Source organism: Rhyacophila brunnea, unplaced genomic scaffold, assembly GCF_057557595.1.
Source record: "Rhyacophila brunnea isolate RB1 unplaced genomic scaffold, BYU_Rbru_1.0 scaffold_11, whole genome shotgun sequence".
In the NCBI taxonomy this organism is placed as follows: domain Eukaryota; kingdom Metazoa; phylum Arthropoda; class Insecta; order Trichoptera; family Rhyacophilidae; genus Rhyacophila; species Rhyacophila brunnea.
Genome location: NW_028232763.1, coordinates 42,786,953 through 42,812,953, shown reverse-complemented (window position 1 = coordinate 42,812,953; position 26,001 = coordinate 42,786,953). Strand labels below are relative to the sequence as shown.

Genomic DNA, 26,001 nt, shown 5'->3' with positions numbered 1-26,001 from the left:
ATATAGCTATTGAATATGATTCTACATATTTTCCTTCTCTACAAAATGATAAAACTAAGTAAGTCAGAAGTTACTGGGAACTGTAATAATTTTATGTTTGAAAATATTAGATAACTGTACAACCATAAACGCATTAAATAAATAAAACAATATATCTTCAATATTTTTTCATACAATTGAACATTATTTAATTGTTCTCATTTAGAAAAGCACTTCAATTTTATTTTAAATAATAATTATAGCATAGATTTATGTTAATCAAGTAAAGTTTAAATTTCATTTTCCCAACAATAACCAAATCAGAGTTATCTAGTTGTAGTATTTAGGTGACAATTTATGTATCCATATATAATTAAACTTAGTAATCAGACACCATCCCAAACAACTGCAATCGTCACTTTTCCTTTTATTTATTTGTATATATTTGCCTACTAACAAACACCTGTTAAAATATTTTTACTATACTAAACTATAAAAAGTTATAGGCATGTTTTACATGAACTCAAAAGAGTAAGAGCTTTTAGGGAAGCTTTTTTCTCTCAGTAGCATAAATAGAATGACATATAAACGTCTTTGGAACCATTAACAAGCATAATGATTAAGTTAACTACGTTATTTTCGTTGTGTTATTAGCTACTTGATGGTAAAGTAAACGGTTTCTGAAGTAAATTACCCATTGAGCTCATTACCGCTTGATTATAAGAGCCGTCTAGCGGATGATAATGTAAGTTATTAACTTTTTTTAACTTTCTTTGAAGCTTTTGATTTACAAAGCCTTTGTATCGCGCGCGTAATTTTATTTGGAAACGTCATTAACCGGAAGTGGCAACGACCGGAAAAGCGGAATGACACCCAAAGGCATTTGTTAATTATAAAAAGCACTCATTGATTAGCATTTGAAAGGTATATTACAATATCGACAAGGTTTGATTTATTATTTTAAGGTCTTCTGCTAGTCATAGCATATAATTTTTATTAATTCTACCAATTGAAAGTTATGATACTAATAAACATAAAATTATATAGAAAGGTAAAGTAAAATTCTTTATATAAGTCACGTAATTTTCCATAAATTGGCTTTATTGATTACAGCGCCGCGATTAATTCTGCGATGTTCGGAACTTATCACCATTAGATGCCATTTTATTTTTTTATTTATTTAAAAAGAACATTGAGCACATAACAAATTATTCATTCAAGACGATCGCAACATGACATTTAGAATAAAAAGTACAGGTAAGTCACCTTAGTCGAGAAAAAAAACAAAGTGAAAAACTATTTTATAGAAAACAAATAAAATTTAAAAAAAAAACAACAATAATTCAAAGAAGTAAAAAAACACAGTTACAACAAATAACAACAATAATTCAAAGTAAACAAATAAAACAATAAAATAGAATTTTAAAAACAATTCAATACACTGCTATACGGATACAATGATGGATTCTAACCTTCAGTTTTAAGATTATTTTTGTCAGGCAAACACAAAACATCAAGCCAGCATAGTACTCTTCCCTTAGCTCAGATATTGTAGATGAAGTCTAGATAATGGAAGTGATTAAATTTTGAATATCCTTTAGTGGATCCTAGAGTGCTATTGAAAAGGCTATGGACTTCTGGGGTCCGAAAATCTATATTTTTTTCGGTAACGTACCGAATATAATACGCAGTTTATTCACTATTCACTAAAAAATTGCGTGTTTTCAATCGATCTATGTTCCAGACTCTGCTTACAGATTACTAAGGCTATTTTGTATGAAAGATTCAATTGTAGCAACTATCACATTAAATTCGACTAAACACAAGAACAAACACTACACAAAATATTTGACTATGGACATTAAAAAAATTAAAAATTAAAATGGAGGAATATAACAGTGACACAGTAATCTATGCTAGTGACTTATTGCAATGAAAATAAATAAGTATGACTGACAAAGTGTGTACTATTTATGTTGAATTTCCACAACCTACCTCCACTCTTCGCCACTGCTCTATACAGACTACATCTAAAATCTCTATGGAATAACATAACTATTGTTTTATTTAATAAAACGCATTTTTGTAGTACTTATTCCACTTTTAATCAATAAATTATGACCAATTTTGTCCGCCTCAGAGGAACATTTTCAACTGAATACATTTTTTTTATAAACAATATTTATCAAACAAAATTCAAAGCGACAGAAACGATATAACAATAGGCACATAAATTATCCATCCAATAATACCTTCCCAATAACAAATTAATTTATAATTAATGAAGTTGGACTTTAATATTTCATACTACATCGGGGCACTTAATAACATAACCACCATGTACGAAAAAATAAATAATAAATTGAAATCCCGTATTGTGAGGTGTCTGTGTCATTGGCGTATTAAAATAACAAATATCTTGAAAATTTTAATACATGTTTTCGTGTACAATTCCCCACAATTATCATCTAGATAGATAATACTATAAGAATATTATATATGCAGGTCACTATTTTATTTTATCTTACGAAATAATTCTTTTAATGTTACCAATGCACCGATTACCTATATATTTGTCTTTAATTACCAATTTAATCATACTAAAAACGTTATATTTATAATCAATTATTGCTGGAATTAAAAAAAAAGGTTTTATATTATCCCTATATTAAATCTCTTTTATTATCCTCGTGCTTGTTTCAAAACAAACAAAGCTTTTCAAATGCATATTATTTTCCATTCCAGGAAGTTCAGCCGAGGTGACAGTGTCTCTGGAGATGCCACGTTATGCGACACGTGGCTCTTCAGTCATGCTGCACTGCGTCCACAGCGTCCAACCCGAGCTGCTTTACAAGGTGGAGTGGAGGCGGGCAGGAGCCAAACTAGTCCAATATGTCAGAGGACGTAAGCCTCCCTTACGAGCTTATACCACGACGGGGGCGCATCTTAATGTAAGTTGACAATTAAGAGGTTTTCTTTTTAAATATTAATCATTGTACTTTGTTATACATACATTTTTAGATCAAGGGATGTTTTTGTGATATTTGAATAAGCGAGGGACTAAGCAAAGAGTACCTACCAGTGGCAAAGTGGAGGTAGGCTGTTAAAATACGCCATAAATAGTGCACATTAAGCTTTGTTCGTATTTGTTTTTATTGAACTAAGACTGCAATTTACAGATCGTCGCTGTAGGATTGGTTTCCCGAATAGACCAATTGTTCAGGAGACGAAAAACAAATTTCATTATACTATATTTAAATACATGGAGATATTTAAATTTTTATTTTTACAGCACATGAATGATGTATTCATTACCATTACAAAGTAATTTAAAGAAAGGGGTGGTTCTAGTCCAATTAGATACAAAAAAACATTCTGCATTAAAAGGTCGATTTCGACAAAAACGGATATTCGGGAAACTAATCCTATAGCGACGAGATGGTATTGGATAGTTTTTAAAAATCAATTAAACCCTACCTGTAACCATAATGGTTTTGGTGTGCTTTTGGAGATACGACAAAATTGTGCACACTTTTTCATTCATACTTATTTGTTTTCGTTGGATTAAAAATACACATTTCACATTTTATTGGTTCATATTTTATAGATGGACGATTATTTTTTTTGACTATTATCTATTATGGCTTAGTTTTCGCAGGGTTTAATTGAATTTTAAAAACTCAATAACACCATTAGTAAATTCTAGTCTCATTTCAATGACAACAAATACGTATGACTGACAAAGTTGAGTATGCAATATTTTTGGCGGATCTTTATAGCCTACCTCCACCGTTCGCCACTGGTACCTACAAGTGACATTTATGAAAATAGTATTCTCATTACCACTTACTTAAATACCAAATGTATGCGTGAAAAATGATTCAACCATGTTACCTACTATTTTCCATGAATATGAAGTATCATAACACTGTGGTAATTATACCACTCAACATTACAAGTGTGACAAACTTCATTCATGTTTTGTTTTCAAAACAAATCAGAGTACCGGAAGCGATGGTCAGCAGTTTCCTCAATCATAACATAGATCAACAGTGTCTATTATGATTTATTTAATTGCGATAATGACTCTTGTAATATATTGATGTCATGTATATAAATAGCGAGAACGATCCATAACTCGTCACTCCACTCGAGTCCAGTCACTCGACTCAGTCACTTCCTCACAGTCTCTTGCTCTCGACATTCGTCTCTTAAGCACAAACTCCGAGTTCGTCACCCGATCAATATCATCACGGATCGCGGCTGAGCACCTAGCTCACCGTGATACTCTGTACCATTATCTTACTCCGACCATTGTAACTCTCTGTACTCTGCATCAAGACAATAAACGCTACAACTATCTATACCGCTGCCGCCATTATCGCCTTCTTCATACGAACCCCAAATTACTAATTGGGATGCAAAGAATTAAACTCGAGTGTTCTTTTTTTATCGAAATGACGTAAACTATATAAAACTGAACGTGTTTGTGTATGAAACTGATGTAAATATGTACCAATTTTATAATAAAATTTATTTGATTTCTGAGATTATTAATTTTGTCCGGCTTTGATTGATCGATTCTATTGAAGATTGGTTGATCTATATTTTTAAATAATACAAAATAATTATATCGGAGAATACTACAAAAAACAATATATAAAATATATAATATGTAGGTTACTTTTGAATCAAATTTATTACCAACCAATAATGGATTTACAATAATGGAAAACCGATAACCAAATATTATAACGCAAGTAGAAACTACCAGTTAAATTATTATAATTAAGTAAGATGCATATAGCTTAATTGGTTAAAGCACATTGGCGCGATACCAGTTGTTATACGAGTTCAAACCCTTTGGGGTGTCAAGTTATATATATACAGTCAAACTTGGTTATTACGAGGAAGATGGGACCGACTGAATTTGCTCGTTAAAAGCGTTACTCGTTATATCAGAGAAGAGGTATTTTTAAATGAGCAGTCACATAACACAAAAAGTTGCAATTCAAACAAAAATACACAATTAGAATTTTTCCCCGAAACAAGCATGACATTCATAAACTACAAAAGAGGTTGTTTATTATAATGAACGCTGGTAGTTACCTAGTGACTTCACAAACCTTGGATTTTTTACATGCAATTTCAACCATATGCGTTTATACTTTTTCAATATTGTCGGCGAGAACACCAATTAGGTAGGTACTTAGACATTTAACTAGTGTCATAAACGTAATCCGATTCCGGCGGCAACCTGTCCGGTTTGATTTTATTGCTTAGGGCCGTAATGATTTTAAACAATTGACACATTAACAGTTTTAAAACCATATTTTAGCTCGGTATAACCAATAAGTAGCTCGTAATAAAAGGGAATAAATATATGGAGAAAATCATAAACTAAAATATCAACGAATGTTTCCTCGTTACATCCGAGATATCGATATATCCATGATCGTAATACCCGAGTGCGACTGTACACTATTTATTGGACATAAATTAATTAAAAATAACTAAACTAGATATATTATACAAAAACTAGAAAAAAATCTTTAGAATATCGTGTGGTATGATTTATTTCATGTACTTACTACCCATGGTGAGCCTTGGTTTACAAAAAAAATATGACAAACGAGATCACATTTTTACACCACCGTGCCATCAAAAATTGTAGTAAACAAAATATCAGCGTAAACTTGGAACTACCTTTATATAACTATAATAAAAAAATTTATGTGCATAATCTTAATGCATTAAAAGTGTATTTATTTTGCCTAACAAAATCTTGAGACAAGTAGTATTCAAGTACACCTACATTACTAACCGAGCTGATGGCTGAACCAAATAAGCGCCAAATATATTATGATGCACGTCGCGTACTATCACGTGACGTCGCAGTAAACTACGAGTACGGGAAAAAAGTGTGTAATGTCGTTTTTCTTTGTATTAAAAATATTCATCAAATCAGACCAATGCTCCCATCCGGTAGCATATTTTGAAGCTTTATAAGAATATTGTCAATAAGCAAAATCTGCGAAAAACACCAGAACAATAATGAGGTCACCTCATGCTTACTGCACTGCATCGACAACCGCATGACTCAAATAACGTTTTTTTTTAATTTTCCACATGCCTACATATTATTATTTTCTACTCGTGTCAAAATCGCGTGTTCTTTGTTTTCAGCGGTTGGCAGTCATGCGTTGCATAAGAGCGGTACATTTCGAAATTTTTCATGAAGCAGACGATACTAACTGTTGCTTTATTATAAAGTACCTATCGACACCTTGGTTTAAAAAAAATATCAAAGTATATTCTTACAACATAACTATTATTGTATTGTAACACCCATTGTAATACGTATTATTGTAATGCTGGTTTATCGCACAGACGTTTTTTTTACAATATTGCCTACAAACCTGTCAGTGCCACAGGCTTTTACCTAAAACCACCAATGTTTGATAGTAGGTTTCGTGGAATTTCTCTAATTTTTATTCATAATTTTAAATATTTTGGTATATTTGCTTAAGGCAGCCGAAAATAAATAATAATAATAACAAGATAAAAAGAACTTTTTATTTACCACGTTTTTAAATTTTCTGTTGAATGATATAAACTTGACAATTCTGTGTATTAATAATTTAGGACAAATAAGGCAATTGTCAACAAATCTTTTTTTCGCTATTTTGCATAAACAAACAAATATAGAATACTGAAATTTCATTTTGATTTCCATAGTAACGCACATATAATATATTAACAATTTAGTTGCTAGGACCACCCCATTACCAACCAATAATAGTGGATTGGATTACGGATTTCTTCTGAAATAACTTTTCATACAGAACAGAATTAACTGAAAATTAATTTAATTCTACTTATAGATGGCTAAAAGTATTAAAAGAATGCATTGACATCGTGTTCTGATATATTCTAAAAGTTTTAAATGTCTAGCTTGTCGGGAAGTTAGTTAAAATCGATTCCAAGATTTGTACCGGACAAACAACCACCGGACAAATAAGAATACGACCTAAGAAAAACGTTGTAAAATAGATAAGTAGGTATCCAACGAATTTGCAGAAAACTTGAAACTAAAAATGAAAGAGGCGATATTCTTAGTCTGCATAAGGGCAGCACTTTGCCTAAGGATGTACACTGGCAATTAGTGATAGGGGCAAACAGATAAGTTACACTGATGGATGAAAAAAATATTCTAGATGTATTGGTAACGAATTCAAAATAGATAAAATAATGCAATATATTAAGTGTTGACAGGATATATTTGACCATGTCCGATCCTAACAAGATCGTATTATGGCCCTCCACAGAGTGGAGGTTTGTATTAACAGATTTTTCTTTTTATGATAAATGGATGTCAGCCACTTGCTCAACCTATTACGTCCATACTCTGACTCAAACACTAATTGAAAAACAATATGTGTATTTGCCAGACTCAGGATTCAAACCTGGGATCCATGATCCTATAGGCCGACGCTTGAGCCGTACGGCCATCTTGGTCACAGCAAAAAATAGTAAAAACTGATGCGTGGTAGATTAGTAAACTAATGAATTAACATCCCTGTTGTTGGTATTAAATTATTATAGTTAATAGGTTATAAAATAATATTATTATGAACAAATAAGTGTTAGATGATAATATTGAGATGTGTATTTGAAGAATTTGCTAATAATATAATTAATAAGAGGAATACAAATTCAAATTCTTAACATTATCCATAAAAAATACATTAAAATCAGACAATAATAATCGAGATCCCTGTCAACTTTATATTGTAAAGTAAACGGTCCTCGAAAAAGAGCAAATCACGTCTAACAAAAAAGAAACGTTTTCTGAAAAACATGAATATGATTATGATCCATTATAAAATTGGGTTTTCTTTTCGGTCAACTTTCCATACAAAAGATGTGACCGCATGGTATTATTACCTCTCAAAAGAAAGAGCCTTGTTTACATGAGGGGCATAACCCGGCTGGGTAATGCCAATTGGTATCGTCTATCCAAGTAAAAAAAAATCTTCTGAACTAAAGTCTATTTTTAAAGTAAGTACATTTCAGAATTTAAATAATGCAAATGTCAGAGTTTTAGTCACTATAAGGCCATCCGTTTACGCAGAAACTAAAACCTGACGAACTGGTTGCTGATGCAACTCATAAGCTGGCCAGTAACCTAATAATCTCTTAACCTCAAACTGTCAAACCCATTGTCTTTCCTACTTCATTCTTAGCTTTTTCCCTAATATCTTTTTGGGAATATTCTGGCAGCCTGTAAATTATACAGGCAGGAGTATTTCTCAACATCTGCCACATATTGACTTGTTATTACTTGTTTAGTTCAGTTCAGTGCTACCAATTTTGGTAAGAAAATATGATTTTTCATCGAATCTACTGATATTGGTACTACTTTTTTTTTGAGTCACTGGAAACTGTGAGACTGGGAGACTAACATGTTAGTCGTGGACGGTTTTAAGCTGAGAGATTCCAGTCTTGCCAGCAGCGAGCCGCCATTGAAGTACATTAGCTAGATACTGGAGTTTCAGTCTCGTCTTTTTTGAGTATTCACGTGAGTTGATGGCCGTATGTGTTAACTTTGGCGTAGTTAATTTAATTATAATGTTATTTTATAATGACAGCTTCATGCACCTCAGATTACTTGTTACCAACTGATGAAAAATATTTCAATCAGCAAGTATTGTTAATTTGGCTTATCTGTTATTCGAGCCAACTGGATTCCGACGTACTGGAATGACTGGAACGATGCCAGATAACTGACGAGCATTCAAGGATTCATAAAGGCACCGTACGATGTCCATTATATTATGATCCATCTAAGGGGCGAAGAATATAAGACAATAAATACTACTATTATTTCAAAAAACATGTGAATTCAAAACACTTTAGAAAAAAGAGAAAATATGGTACGAAGAAACATACATACAAATATGACCCATTCTGATATATAGTATTATGGCTTAGAATATAAGGCACTCACAAAAAATATATAAAGAGGATTTTATTCAATAAAATGGCGTCTGACGAACGAGATATAACTTACATGCTACTCAATACCAGCGACAATTAGTCAGGAGAGGCTAACGGAATTAAATTATTAATGAACATATATAATTTTGAAAAACACTTCTGAGAAAATATAATATTAAAACTAATAGAAAAAATCTTTTTGAAAAAAGTAAGTATTGGACAATGCGCACGGGGCGTATACCCAAGAGATGCAGGTTCGATCCTGCCGGGTGTCTATTGGTTATAATATATTTTCTTAGAAGGGTTTCTCAAAATTTTGTATGTTCAATAATTAGAATGGTACATTCTTAAATCTTGTGAATTATTCGTAGAATAAAAGAAATTGTTAATGTTGAGAATGCGTTAACAGAAATGCCACCACACTGGATTATCATACCATGGGAACCATGTTTCAGAAAAGGTATGCATGGAGAGATATCTTGGAACAGAATTGTAGACCTACTAACATTGAAAATTCGTATAATTCTGAAAATTATATTACTTACCTTTTCCATAGCACGATTTTTTTACACCATTTAGTTGCCCAAATAATCAGCTTCATTGAGACCTCGTGATTGAAGACCGCTTCTTTAATGATTCAGCCATCTAACAGATTTCTCCAAAGTTTGACTCCATCTTTCTTTATATTCAGCGGCACGCATAACTCGTGGCACGTTTGATGCGGTGAATATCAAAGTTACTTATATAAATTAACATTTTACTCGCACATGGGCTAGTATATTATTATGTACATATACTGTTACACTCCCGAATGGTTCCCATCTGGGGATGTCTCCTCTGGGGGTCTAAAGACGCCTGAACCATTCCGAGCTGATGCATAGTAATGGTCGATTACGAGAAAATAAAAACACCTTGCAACGTTGTTCAGACGCTTCAGATATCGACATTGTAAACATATACATTTCGTCTTCCGCAAAAATTACTAAAATTATATAAAATGTAACCAAATAGTATTAACTAAATAAAAAATCGCCGTTAAAAAGTCCAAAAATGACATACGATGACCAGCAACCAGCATATTGAGTGAGAAGAGGAATGTATCTTTCACTCTCAACTTTACGGGAGATGACAATACGTATATATCAGTATTATACACGTTTTATTGTCAACAAAAAACAAAATCTACCTCATAGATGCTCTGCATAGAATACATAGATTGGCATGGAACAATTATGTATGTAGCATTTAACTGCGTTCCCAACTATACTCGAGTTCAGAACAAAAAAAAATCTCTGTCGGTCCGATAGTAAACATGGTTTGGCATTTCTCGACCCGGGTGGAATTTTACAATAACCTCCCTCAACAATATGTCTTCTCATGTAATAAAAATCGTGAGAGATGCCTTATGAAAATCCTGCCAGGCTATCTACACATATTTTATTTCAGCGTATAAAATGTATGGATAAACCCCACGGCCATGTACGAGTATTCTATTCTACGTGTTGGTCTCAACGTAAGGAGTTTATTTTTTAGATTCTTTTTCTTAGCTCAATGGTCTGATATGTTAGATCACCGAGCGTTATTACAGACACGTTTCTTTCATTCTTTTATTTATTTGTCTTCAAAGCATTCGTAGAAATGAATTTGTCGGGAAGTTTTATTGTATTCTCGTAAAATACTAAATTGTTAATTAAAATACGATATATTATACCAGGGGCAAAGGGTGGAAGTAGGCTATTAAGATCCAACATAAATAGACCACAATACAATCTGTCAGTGATTCGTATTTATTTTAATTGAACTAAGGCTACATTAATTTAAAGATGGTGATGGTTAAAAATCAATTAAACCTCGACTATACCAAGCCATAATTGTTTTGGTAAGTCATTGGCGATTCGACAAAATATTGGATACTTTTTTATTTATACGTGTTTGTTTTCGTTGAATTAAGAATACATAATGTTAAACATGTTATTGGTTAGTTTTTCAAAATTCATTAGGCCTTACCTAAACCAAACTATAGTTGACAAAAAATATTATTCTATCTATGAAATATCAAAAATTATATAAGATTTAATGTCATCAATTTAGATATTTTATAGATAGACGATTATTTTTCGACTATTGTCTATTATGGCTTGGTTTTCGCAGTGTTTAATTGAATTTATAAAAAAAAGTAATCAAAACCATCTGTACATTGTAGACTTCGTTCAATGAAAACATATACGTATGACTGATAAAGTTTATTGTGGACTATTTATGTCGGATCTTAATAGCCTACCTCCACCCTTCGCCACTGATATATACTAACGTTGCATGTCCTCCTTATTAGCATGTCCAGTACTTCAATCACGAGATGGATTTTAATCACTCATAATATAGGCACATAGAAAATTAAGTCGTGAAAATATAAAAATTGCATACATTCACTTGTAATAAATTATGATTTTATCAGTAGTGAGGGGTGGAAATAGGCTGTTAACATTCGAAATAAATAGTGTCCACAAAACTTTTTCAGCCATACTTATTTGTTTCCTTTGAATTAAGAATGCAAATTGCAGATGGTGGTGATTAATTTTTACAATTTAATTAAACCTTGCCTAAACGAAACCATAATAGTTTAGATATATTATAGGCAATCAGACAAAAATAGTGCACACTTTTTCAGTCATATTTATTTGTTTTCGTTGATTTAAGAACACATAATATTACAGGTGGTGTTGGTTAGATTTTTTAAATTCATTAAGCCCTGCCTAAACCAAAACATTACCGATAAAAATATTCTTCTATCTATAAAATATCTAAAATTATGCAAAATAATTAATAGTTAATAATAGTTAATAAATTATTAATAGCAAAACTTTAGTTATTTTATAGATAGACGAATATTTTTTGACTATTATATTTATTATGGCGTGGTTACGCAGAGTTTAATTTAATATTAATAACTAACAAACACAAATTGTATTCTTAGTTCAATGTAAACAAATACGTATGACTGACAATATTTAATGTGCACAATTTATATCGGATCTTAACAGCCTACCTTCACCCTTCTCCACTGAATTTTATTGAGGTTTTGAAGAGGAAGCATTAATCTGCAATAATTTGTATTCTTAGTCAAATGAAAACAAAGCAGTTTGACTGAGAGTGAGCCCTATTTATGTCGAATCTTAACAACCTACCTCCACCCTTTGCAACTGCTATACGTATTTGGCGATAGATGAGGGGAATGAAGATAAAGTCGTTGTTGCTTATAGGCTTCGAGGAGTTTATTTGTTGATAACATAATACAATAAAAATAACAATTTAATAAAGATGACAGCGTGAGATTATAATCGCGGATAATGATGTACTGTTGAGACCGATGTGATCAAGAGATTGGTTATATTAATGAACTGAGAGACTTCCTTCGAGTGGAGTGACGGTTAACTACGTCGAGTGAAGAACTCGTGACAATAATAGTAGTGCGTCTCGTGACGGACTTGTTGAGTGCGTGAGGATGCACGCATTGTCCTTCCAATGTCTTCAAATTCAGTACATATATTATTACAAGAGATATTGTCGCAATTAACAAATCATAATAGACTGATCTAGCTATGATTGAGTAAATTCGGTACTGTTCGGTTATCAGGAATACAGCGGAAAACACATTTTGAAAATACCCGATATACTGGATTATTTGTTAGTTTGGGTTAGGTAAGGTTGGTTTAGGTTAGGTTAGGTTAACCCAACAAATAATCCAGTTTATCGGCTATTTTCAAATGTGTTTTCCGCTGTATTCCTGATAACCGAACAGTACCGTAAATTCTTAAAATTATTATCGCTAGATTGTTTTGTTTTGACAACAAAACATATTATATTAAAGTGTGTCACTCAGTTAATGCTAAGTGGTATGATTTCTACACGTACTTAACAATCTCTCGATTAAAATATGCTGTAATCCGTGCTAGTAGGCTGCGTTATCGAACAGTAGTGTATTTTTAACGTTTTAATTTATTTGTATATCTAGTAAATACATAAAATATTTTATTATCTGATATTGTAACAAATTTTCTCCTAAAAAAATCAAAATCAATTTAACAATGTAATAAAATTTCTTCAATAGTAAAAGTATATTAACATTCTGTTTGACAGCATTTTTATTTGACACGCTTGAGACGTCATATTCGTGTTCTGAATTGTTTTCAATACCAATTTTGCAATATCGACATATTTTGAAATGTGGCTGAATCAAAAAAAACTGACGATGAATAAAACAGTTTTTAGTAAACAATAAAGAAAACAATAATGGAGAATATCTTTAAGTTTTGATTTTTATTCCTTATTTAAATTTGAAGTTACTTTACACCTATTTTTAAATTGTATAGATATCTAATATCTATATAGGTACGTAACTTTAATGGCGTCAATTAGAATAAAACGTAAAAGGTAACTACACGTTTATGCATTGTGTATAGGACTTATACCCCGTTTACACGTACATGGATTTACAGCTGACAGTACGTATTATCGTGGTCATAACAAGAAAATGCACGTGTAAACACGTATTGTCATGTAAGTTGCAAATTGCATGCAAGACTCAAAAAAGTTCGGAAGCTTCTGAATTTTCATGTGACAGTTGGGTATCAGGCATTCGCAGTAGAACGATAGTGGAGAACCTGCCTGAACGGCAACGTAACACTTCTAAACTATAATATTATACTGTATAATCGTCACGATTGCAGTACCATACCGTGGCGTAAAGGTAGTGCGTTTGGCTGATAACCGAACAATCGGTGGTTCGAATCCAATCGAGTGCGTTTTTTTTTGGTGTGAAAAAATTAATTATCAGTTACATGTCACACGCCAAAAAAAGACTCTGATCTGATTTCCCAAACGCGCCAAAAGAAGTACCTATAACTTTAATAGTTCCGCGTTTTCTTATCCTGATCACTGCCAGAGCCGCGTTTATGTTGCGTCATACCTACACCATAAACTCGTGCGTTCTTGTAAATTTCATAACTTATGAATAAACTGTTGGTCTATATTTTCTAAAATTCTAAACAATATTTATCATTTAGTGTGAAAATATTCACGATAAACTCGAGAAACATGTTGATTAGGTAAGTTTTCACAAATATTTATCATTCTGTTCTTATTTCATAGTTTTTAAAGGATTTATTTTATTCCAATAATAGCTGGCCTACAAGTGTCCACTTAGTAAAAATTGGCTGGCAATTATTGTGTCAGATTCATTTATAAACCACTGCAAATTGTGTTATTTTAAATGGTAATGAATAAACTACAAACCTATATCAACTCAGGTGAAAATCTAATATATTGTATCTGTTTGAGGTTGTTCTAAATAAACTTTTGACATTATTCTCTTTCTACAAAATATTATATTGTTGTTATTTAAATTATCGATATATTATTTAAAGCTTTGCCTATATTTCACGGGTTTTATGTGGGGTCGCCAACTTATACAGTGAACAAAAAAAATATTGACTATAATGCAATTTTTATTTTTAATAGTGTCTTAAGGTTTGAATATTTTTTTTTTAAATAAAATAAGTGTAATCTAGGTACGCTATTCTGTCACAGTTGGTTGAAACATGTGTTGAGAGTTTCGCCAAAACCGGCGAAGAAAAATAAATCTTGGAAACATTGCCATGTTTTCTGCAGTGTGGTAGATGAATCTGAAGGTGAAATAAATTAAAATTAGAAGGAGGAGATTACTGGATATCTCAAATCCCTTAAAAACAAACTTCAGCATTACTTCCACGAGCTGAAAGAAGAAGAAACTACATTGACACGAAATCCATTATCTACTTCCCTTGATGTAGCCAGTATTACAAAATGAATTCTTGGATTTGCGGAATGATTCCTGGGCACGTAACTTGTTTAATGAAAAATTGCTCACACAATTCTGGTGTGGTATGTTTCATTTATATCCAAATGTGACGATGCTTGCCTTTCGAGTTTTAGTTCCATTTGTGTTTACATATCTCTGCGAGAGTGGATTTTCAATTCTTCTTCGTTTAAAAACAAAAGAAAGAAATTAATTAATTGTTGAGAATGTAATGAGATTGGCGTTAACAAAAACTAACCCGCAAATTTTGAGACTCGTTAATAACATGCAATTTCAACCATCGCATTAAATTAATTATTAAACATAATTTAAAATAAAATTATACTAAAAAAACTATTTTCATTGTTTTTTTTTTAATAATTATGTTATTAAAAATTTTTTTTTTCAATTGCATCGGGGTCGCGGGTCACATGGCTTTTATAAAAAGGTGTCGCCACCCGAAAAAGGTTGGGAACCTGTGCTATATTTTGAGCAAATAGAAAGTTTAACAGTATTCATTAAACTTTTCATAACAAGCTTTTGTCATGATAAAATTTTACTACCTATGAGTAAATAAACAATTTTACTTGGAGCACGAAATTTAATTAAAGTACCATCTTGCATAACACGTGTTTCGATATTACAATACAAGCAATAATTTTAACATCTATGCTATGTACACACAAGGGATCTGCATGATGTTGAATAATGTTATAACAATAGCAACACGAAACTTTTAAACAACATAATGTTTAAAGATTTTTAATTAATTTTGCAACGTTGTTTAAATTTAATAAGATACCAAGTTGTTAAGGCTTGAAAATTGGAGTACTTTATTCAGAGTCGTCCAAAGAATCAGCAAAATATGGTCGAAGAACGATGTATATTAAAGAAGCAACAAACGACACTCTAGCATAGGGGTTTCCTATCTGGACACATTTCTTTGGAATGAAACTGACATAACTGAAAAGACAGATATATTTGACAAATAAATATTATATTAATACTATCGACCGAGGATATGTACTTGATGGAATTTCACTTTAAATTATAATGGATTTAAGTTTTGTACTATTCCATTTGAGTCATTTCTTGTGACCTGAGTTTCGCCTTTCGGCATCTTCAGGCACATGCGCACTCACCAATGGTAAATACACACTGTCAACGAATACAGTTAATTATTAATTAAATAATAAATAATACAATAAAGAAGGTTTTAACTATATCACCTACCTATCAAGTCAAGGATCAGAATAGAAAAATAGTTGAAGTGTTTGTAAAAAAACCCCCAACCCAATTACTAATAATACATACAATAGGCTTATAAATCGTCAAAGCCCTAAATCGCACCATCGCAACTAAACTGCCACAATCCAAAAAACGTCAAACAGAGAAAATCAGCTTTGAAGTTTTTACCTTTCGCATTTTTGTACTGTGTTTTAGAAATATGTTTAGATATTGAATGAAGTTTTGACTTGAATCTGATGACTTAGAGATATGAAATTTTCGGTACATATACTATGAACGATAAACAATGAAACGTAGTAATTAACTCAAAACACGTAAATTTGGACTTGTGGCGGTTTAGTTGCGAGGGTGCGAAATAATAGATCATTAGATAACCACTCACTAATAATACAATCAATATACGTAAAATCGTAATTCCTGGGTAACGTATTGGGAATTTAATGGAGTTTACTATTGAGAAATAACAAACATATAAATACAAGTACCTACTTACCTATTAATAATAAATAACAATGGGTATAAATAATCTATAATTAGTAAGAATTTCAGACATTAAAAAAATATGTTAGCTAAACAAATATACTAACAAGCTATTTTTTTATACTTATAAAACAAACCAACAACAAAAAATTACACACACACATGCATAAATTTATAAACAAATGTAATTTAACAATACTACTAATAAAGTATAATGTGACCCACTGTGCGAGTGATAAAACTGACTCAACCCTACAATAAACAAAACAAGTGTGCGAGTGAGTGACCCGAAGTCCCATCATCAAAGGGTTAGTGCCTGGAATCCATCCTTATGTCTACTTTACTACGAAAATCTCGACCTCATTCAGAAAATCTCTAACTTTAAAATAAACCAGTTCAATATAATGCATATTTATATTTGAAAATCTACTCGAAAATTTCATGTTATCATTTTACCGCATTCAAAACTCTAAACAGTAATGGCTTAGCGGTAAACAAATAACCTATTTGGCTTGTTTTGCCAATCTATGAACGGTTCGAGGGATATGTAAACAATAAAAAGCCCACGATTTGATGTCGTATGATACACATACAAATCGAATCGGAAAATGTCAATTCCAATACAAACGATATTATACATTCAACGGCTGTTTTCCATACCTATTGTACTTGATAGTTATGCAAATTTCATCTTCCAGTACAAACATACAACAAGAAACACATAACATTACATCAGGCTAGTTACTAGCATCGGAAGGCATCAAGTTTCCGGTTAACCATACAATCGACTTGATTCCAATTTCAATTAAAATTTTATTTGATAATTAATTTATCCATTTATTCAATGAATCTTCTTCTATTGTGTTCGTACAATAGATGCACTTAGACTCTTCCTAATGATGCGTTGGCCTCAATGATGACCGCAGCATTGACTTTATATAATATACATTTCATCGACAGACCAACATTTCATGTTCTGCAGTTTCTTTGGCGCCTTAAGCGCGAACCAAATTGAGGTGCATGTCGCGGACTATCACGTGACGTCACAGTAAGCTGCCGCTACGGGGAAAAAGTGTATAATTTGGTGTTTAAATTGTTGTCAGGCTAATGCTCTCATCCCGCAGCACATTTTGAACCTTTAAACGAACACTGTCAGTCACTAAAACAACAATGAGGTCACCTCACGTTAAACTGTACTGCATCGACACCTTTATGACGTTTTGAACGTTTTTATCATATTCCACATGCCTACACTTTTCGAATGTCATGTCAAAATCTCGTTTTTTTTTGTTTTTAGCGGTTGGCACTATGTATTTTAGATATGAATGTTGTCTATTATCTATGGTCTAAACTCTAAAGGTTGGGTTATGTTCAAAATATTATCTATGGATGTCATGCCGCAATATTTTAATGTACGCACACGTAGAAACTGTTAAAATTAATTGAATTAGCATGAATAATTAATAATAATTCATATTACTAATACATTATAGTAAGCACTCTTAATCAGTGTCATTCTTCAGTGAATTTACAGAGATGGTGATGGTTCAAAATATTCTGCAAAATGACGAAACCATAGACTACATTTGTCGCCGCGACAGCGTGACAGTAGGCGATATGCACCATGACGTGCACCTCAATTATTTGATTCGCGCTTTATTCACCGTTTGAAGAATCATCTAGTATTCCTACGTCTTTGTATTGTGTTTAGTTCTGGTTACTCCGATGCATCGTCCTTTAAACTCCTAACCAAATGTGGTAGCTTCTCGTCGGGCACCAATAAGAAGGCTATGTAGTTGTATATCTCACTTCAGCTTGCTATTCTTTCCACTACAATGAGATACTTAAAAAAACACTAATGAGAAAATATTATATTATAACCAAAAGAAAAAATCTATTTTGAAAATAGTAAGACACCCAGCAGGAATCGAACCTGCATCTCTCGGGTTTCGCGCCCATGCACATATACCACTATGCTATAGGCGTCATACTTAATTGCGACAAATTTTAACTAATGGCTCTTAATACTTTCTGAAGCGCTTTCCAAATTGAGTTACTATTGGCGATCGGCTTTTGTATTTTAAATCAAAGTAGGTATTACTTTAATTACTAACCGACGTTACGGATTACTCCAAGATTTTTTGTTGTAGCGAACTTGAATTTGCTAATAATTTTTTTATTAAACGAATAATTCACAAAATTTAAGAATGTAACATTCTAATTATTGAACATACAATGTATGTTAGTTATTAGCAATAGTTAATTAGCAATATTCTCTATTGAATACATATAATTTGGAATACCTTAAACATATTATTATTACAAAAATAATACATAATGTTAGTAGTTAAATCAAGGTAATGATTGATAGATGCTTTATAGAACTAATTCTAATATGATTTATAGATAGCGTCAGGAATTATCCAAAGTTTTAAAACGATCTTTTATCAATAATAAGAATCTAATATTCTAAAATCTTCTAGTATTGAATAATATCTAAATTTTTATCTATCTAAATTATCTAAATCTAAATCTAAAATAAAAGTCTTTGAAAATAAATAATACATCAGTTTCATATTATTAGGAAATTTGTGCGTGATTAATGATTATATCGATAGGTTATTGGTACAGTCCGAATTACGACGGTTGTGGGTTCAATTCCAATTCGTTATAAATTGTATGTAATATGTATAATATGTTCGAGGTATTCCAAATTAGATTTAGATAAATGAGTACCTACCACAACCAAAAACAGTAAGTAAGTAAAACGTATGAGGCTAGTTTCAAAAATTTTCCTAAAACCAATGAAAATACTTTTTTTGAACAGAATTTTGTTTTTAGGTGGGACCAGTTTTATCACGAATTAACGCAAAAACTATTTTTGATTGCAATGAAGCATCGCGCTGAAATGACTATTCATGCGTGTTTTCGAGCAATAGTTAAAAATCGCGGCACCCATCGCGAAAACAATTTTTCATATCTTTTGCCCACATTTAAGGGGTGACATGCTAAGCGTACGTCAAAATGGAGCTTTTATGCTATTTTCAAAGCATGATCCTGGACATTCCTTAAACGTTGTAGATAATTCATTTACATAATTTTGAAGCCTTATTATCCTTTATATTTATTTTAAACATTTGATGACTGCATAAGGTGTTTGTATTACATTTAATAGTATTCTTTTAAACCTCTCGCTCTAATGTTTTAGAATATAGTCATATTTCATTACGTCCATGTGAAGTGGTGTTAAGATTTTTAATATCTTTATTATTTAATAATTATCTATATTAATAATTAATAATTATAATAAATATAAACGATAATAAGGCTTCAAAATTATGTAAATAGATTATCTACAACGTTCAAGGAATGTCCAGGATCATGCTTTGAAAATATCATAAAAGCTCCATTTTGACGTACGCTGAGCATTTGGGCCGTTAAAGTGCTGATAGTTTCAGCAATCCTTCACAAATGTACTGAGCGGTCTTCCAATACATTATCAAGGATTTTATTTTAAATAATTTCCTCCACTTTGAACAGAATTGATCATCAGACGAGTAATAATTATTATTCTTCTTATATGCTAGTACGACCACGTTTAATCTCATTTATCCAAAAATAATATCTTGCCAGCGGTATTTTCACTTTATGAATTGTATCATCAAATTCAACAAACTTTTCAAACTACCCTATAGATAGAGAATCAACGTGACTTCAATTAAATCTGAACAAAAAAAAATAACAACAAACCATTGCTAATCTGCTTATTTTGCACGCAATATACGAGCTTTATTCCATATTTAAAAAAACATTAATGTCAATTTAAGTGTCAAACACATTTTAATATAGATACCAAGAATTTTTATACAACCATGATCATGTTTCAAGTAAACTTGATTCAAATCAATGCATAGTTTACGTTGTTATGCGAGATACAACTTGAAATGACGGTACATGACAATTTGACTGCTTGATATTCTGCGTCGATCAGACGAAATCTTCTGCATTACCTCTCTACCCTCGATAACAGTGGGCATATCTACAATCTCTCCTCAGAGGCTAATTTACCCACTGAATCGCACTGTCGTTATGGTTTCCTTCGGCGCATTATATAGCCACGCATGCATTATTATCTATTATCTGTCATCTTGATAGGTGTTGTACAATACCATCCAATTAAATCTTGTCATAATGTAGTTTAAATTCACTTCACTAAGTATTGTACTTGGAACAATATATAGTTATATTTATACTTTGTTCTGACGACACCTAATTATTCTTTTATTGTGTTAACTATCAATTCATGGTGGAACTGAATTGTATTATTGATTAATAAAACGCAAATTTTTTAGTGATTATTCCACTTTTATTGTTTAATAAATTTGGACCGGTTTCGTCCGCTTGCGATTTTTGTTAATAAATTTTGACTCATATTTTTGTTTATATTCGTTTGTCCATCAAGTGATAATATTATTTATTTGTATTGTAAATTGTATTGTGTTATTAAATATTGACTAATCATAAATATTTATGTTATAATATTGTATTGAAATGTTATTGTAAATGCTTTATGCTTCATTTTTTGTTTTGTGTTATATTAATAATTTTAGAATATTTTGTGAATGACCTACTAAGAAATATTAATATCCAATCTCATTAATTTTAATTTAATTGTTAGTGACAAATTACTATTGGACAGATAATCCTATGTATTGGTAGATTATTTGTGTCGCCTTTCTGATTTTGTTTTGATAAATACCTGTTTTATAAATATTATTTAGTTGAAAATATCTCTCTGAGGCGGACGAGATCAGTCAAAATTTATTAATAATAAAAGTGGAATAAGTACTAAAAAAAATTTGCGTTTTATTAAATAAATCAATAATACCTACCTACTTGTGTAAAATTGGATTTATAAATAAGCATATAATTCTTAAATAGGAGGAAAACTGAAAAATCTTCCAAACAACATCACACAAACTTAATTTTAAATTAATATTATCGTTTATAGCGTTTCCATGTTATTTGTAAATTTGAGTGGACTGTATGCAGTGACGTCTCTTGACAAAATGCCGCCCCTGTTCAGCGCCAAAATGACGCTCCATTTATTATTCAGTATTTTTATCATCCATGCGCGTGTCATTTCTGGTCATCAAGAACGCCGAAGGACAACGGAAGTAAACTAGACATCGCAAATCCAACAAAAATACAGTCCTGTTAAACTTTTGATGTTAATTAATACATTTTGTTTCCAACCATCTGATTTTTTTTATGGAAGGATATTTTCGTTACCTATAACTATTTATATATGACAAATGATTCTCCTCGATTTGCCGCTTTTGGAGTAACTGCCGCCTGAAGCGATGCTCAATCTGCCTACCCCCACGGAACGTCACTGACTGTATGGATAAGGTTGGGTAGGAATAGCAGGAGTGTAAGGTCGCGTGCACTAACCTTTATATTATTTTCTGTTGTCGATGAGAATCTCACTAAACCTGTAGTTCAGTATTCGTTTTCGAAAGCAGGCCAAATAGTAATTGTATTTTAAATCAGCCTATAAATAATTCTTGCAGGGACTGCTTGTAAGATGCATGTACCTATAGTGTTGACTGCCAGTAGAACAATTATTCAATTGTTGATATTTTCTTTAGCTTTTGAGCATAATATACAGTTTTATTGGTTGAATCACACTGTACTTTCGTAAGGATTCTTATAATATATCGGTACCCAATTGGCACAAAACGACCACAAAACACGCTGGATAGACGAATACATAACGTTCGGTCGATGAACGTGGCAGCGAAGAACTGAGGACCGAGAAGAGTGGATGGATCCAAGGGAGGCCTTTATCCTTCCGTAGATTGACCCCTGATGATGATGATGATTTTATTCCATCTTGAAGGTAATAAGGAAGTATAAAATATGTATTTGGCGGAAACACTAGTATTAGTTTTGAAATAATTAGTGATTCGGAAAGAATGTCTTATATTTTAATATACGTAGGTATAATATTTATATACCTATATTATATTATTATAAATGAGTGTAAAGTTTGTGTAAAATGTTAGCTTTTGTGTCAATAGTTGGGGTCTAAAAGCAGCTTTATAATGTAGGAAACGGATACTCGGAAAATGTCTACGCAGCTGTTGTTTTATTACTGAAAATCATTTTCTTCGTCAGCAAATTTTATTCTGATAATAATTCCAAAATTCTTGATTATTTCTATTATCCAATTAAGAATTTCTAAAACTCTGTGATTTATTTATTGAATAAAAAAATTTCTAGTAAATAATATTAATGTTAAAGATAAAATTGGCAGATTGATATAGATGCACGTTTTCCTATATAAAAAATATTGCAATACGAATAATTTGTAACTGTGGATTTTGTCGCCGAATCATCGCCAACAATAAATTTAGTATCAAGCCAATAAAAAGTGACCCGAGAGCTTTTAGCGAGAGTACCAATACCCGGCAAAGCCTCCACTGACAAAATCGTAGATGATTTCATAAAAGCTGCGTGTACCCTTTTAAGAGGCATATCAAATGCTATTACCAAAGTACTGACGATAGAAGGTATCTCGCATTGATCGGCAATTTATTTTCGTTTAGTGAAACTTTTTTAAAAAATAGTATAAGAGCTTTCATTTGAAATATTCTATTAAAATGAAAATTTCACATAAATGAATTAAGTATTTATTATAAAAGAATTTTTCACTCAGAAGACAATTTTTTCAGCTATAGAAATTCTAAGCTCAGACCCTTCAAATGGAGTAAGGGCATAGGACAAGCACAAGTTGGCGCCACTTCCCTCTGTCCAACGCCAGCTCTTGTGCCTCTCGCCATGTCCGACCTGCAGTAAGTAGGTCGCTCTTGTAGCACCACTGCAGGGTGAGGGAGGGCCGGCCATGGCGACGGAACCCTTGAGGCTGTGCTACAAGGGTACGAAGTGTCGCACTCTTTGGCGGCATCCGGAATACGTGTCCCAGCCACGTAAAGCGTCTCTTCGACAAAACAACAGATTAATTCAAGCACAAGGAAGCCTCGGACCCCCGTTTCCATCTTGAATACCTCGCCTGAATTCGGTAAACGATTTTGTTTTGGAACCTACAATATCTGTACTCTAAATGTCCTTGGAAAGCCCGAGCATCTTACAGAAATACTCTCGCAATGCAAGATTAGGGCATCTTTATATTATATTATTATATTAGACGAAAATTGATGCTTACGTCACGTCATAAATATTATTGTTTTACTACGATTTTGAAATGTTTCGTATTGTAGTAATTTTTAATGATTCGTGAACTGTACGTACATTTTACGAGGAATTGTAAGTTGTCATTCGGCCTACCCATCGAGTGATTATACTATATCGATTACACTAAAAAACATGCATTTTTGACAAGCTGTGCGTATTTATACATCATAGACGGCCGTTCTACCAACCAAGGTAATGTGAATATGCACATCTATTGCAATCCGGACGAGATATTTACTACTTAAATTACCAGTAAAAAAACTTCTCATGTCGATATTTTTTAACAAATACGCACGTTAGGTATTCGCCAGTTGTATTTATTAGAAAATATTAATGCGATTTACACTCACATGTAGCTTAATTGGTAAAGGTCTCTTCTGGAATGTTAGTTAGTTCAAGTTGTATTCGAACCAGTATATTTCAAAGTTTTTTTTTTTAAATACTTAGGTATAATTATTTTTTTGAACTCAATAGAGATTGGTGCATTGTGAAATCTTAGATTATAGAAATGTTTTCAGGGTGAAATAGCTTAAGTCAGCTAAAAAATCAGTAAAACAGCTTTGGCTGCAGCTGAGATAATCGGTTTTGAAATAATTTACAGTTTTCAAAATAGTCTTGCTTAGAAGTTGGTTGGTGTATCTTTTTTTATTTCTTTTACATTATTTATTTATAATTAAGTTTTTGATATTGTGTTATATTCAATGTTTTCAATAAGTAATTTTACTGAAAAAAAAATCTTTAAAGGGGGGACATGCTCGTCGAAGGTCAAAATTGAGTTTTTATTGTATTTTCAAACCATGATCCTGGACACTCCTTAAACGTTGTAGATAATCTATTTATACAATTTTGAAGCCTTATTATCCTTTATAGTTATTTCATGTTCAAACACGCGCGTCAATATCATTTTACTCCCTACTTCAATTATAGTTTGTCAATTTATGGCTACGGCCGTATGTTGTAGCTTAACCACTGGGGAATGACAATAGAAATGTGGTATTTCAAAAAAACACTACCTTATTCTTAGTTCAATAATTATTATAAAGCAATCATTATTCATAAGATGTTTATCACACTTGAATGGTCAAAGACATAACTTATAATTAATAAATTATACTAATGGTTTTATAAATGCGTTTAAAAATTAATAAATGTAAAAAATCTTAACACCACTGCACAGTTATGTACCGAAATATGACTATATTCTAAAACATTAGAGCGAGAGGTTTAAAAGAATACTATTTTATGTAACAAAAATACTTTATGCAGTCATCAAATGTTTAAAATAACTATAAAGGATTATAAGGCTTCAAAATTATATAAATATATTATCTACAACGTTTAAGGAGTGTCCAGTATCATGGTTTGAAAATACAATAAAAACTCAATTTTGACCTACGACGAGCACATTTATTTCTGATTCGGCGGAGGATATGTATTGCAGATGAGAGACGGTAGTAGTTTTTCGTGACAATGGAGGAGGCGATTTATTTACTGTTTCAAATAACTACAAGGGTACAATCGATGCAATATAATAAATATAACGGCAATTCGGTGCGATGTGTCTTTAACGTAAACTTGTAATCGAGTGACATGTCCAATAGATTCTGACCCGCTATTTATTGACCGGCCCACTATGGTTATGAATTTCAATTTCATTTTTTTTCTTCTTTTCTATTATGAAATAATATTAATTCGTAATGTTATGAAATTGCGGATCCACTATCTCACAATAATAAATATTTAATAAATAATATTATAATTGAGATCTGGGTCACAGGAATCCAACGAAATCTCACTTACATGTGACAAAATCTACGATACACAAAAAAGCATTTATTTATTTAGAAAAACAGTATTACGGCATTACAGCGATTGGCCAATGCGCCATAATACATAATAAATACAAAATTATAAAAATATCTGAATCACAAATGACAGATAATATGACAAGAAAGTAGAAAAGACAGCATGTGTTTATGTAAATATTAAAGAAACATGATAATATATACAATTATAAATTTAACCTATTTAACACGTCCATAAATATTATGTTGTTAATAAAAAATAAATGAACCTTTATGGTGCCATCAAATAAGTTAATCGCACGATACACAGCATCATGAAACATAACATCTGTCCTGCGACGAGGTATCTTGAAGACCGTAGAGTTACGAGTGATATTGGTGGGAACATGAAAATTAATA

The 26,001-nt window shown here is 31.7% G+C and overlaps 1 protein-coding gene across 1 annotated transcript in view; it reads left to right on the top strand.

Moving 5' to 3' along the window:
- The first annotated feature begins 1,211 nt into the window (after positions 1 to 1,211).
- The window catches only part of LOC147078744 (uncharacterized), a 120,374-nt gene continuing 95,584 nt past the window's right edge, over positions 1,212 to 26,001 (top strand). The window contains exons 1-2 of the mRNA XM_085960505.1: positions 1,212 to 1,236; positions 2,725 to 2,930. Coding sequence (XP_085816631.1) covers positions 1,212 to 1,236; positions 2,725 to 2,930 — 231 coding nt within the window. The remainder of the gene's footprint in view (positions 1,237 to 2,724; positions 2,931 to 26,001) is intronic.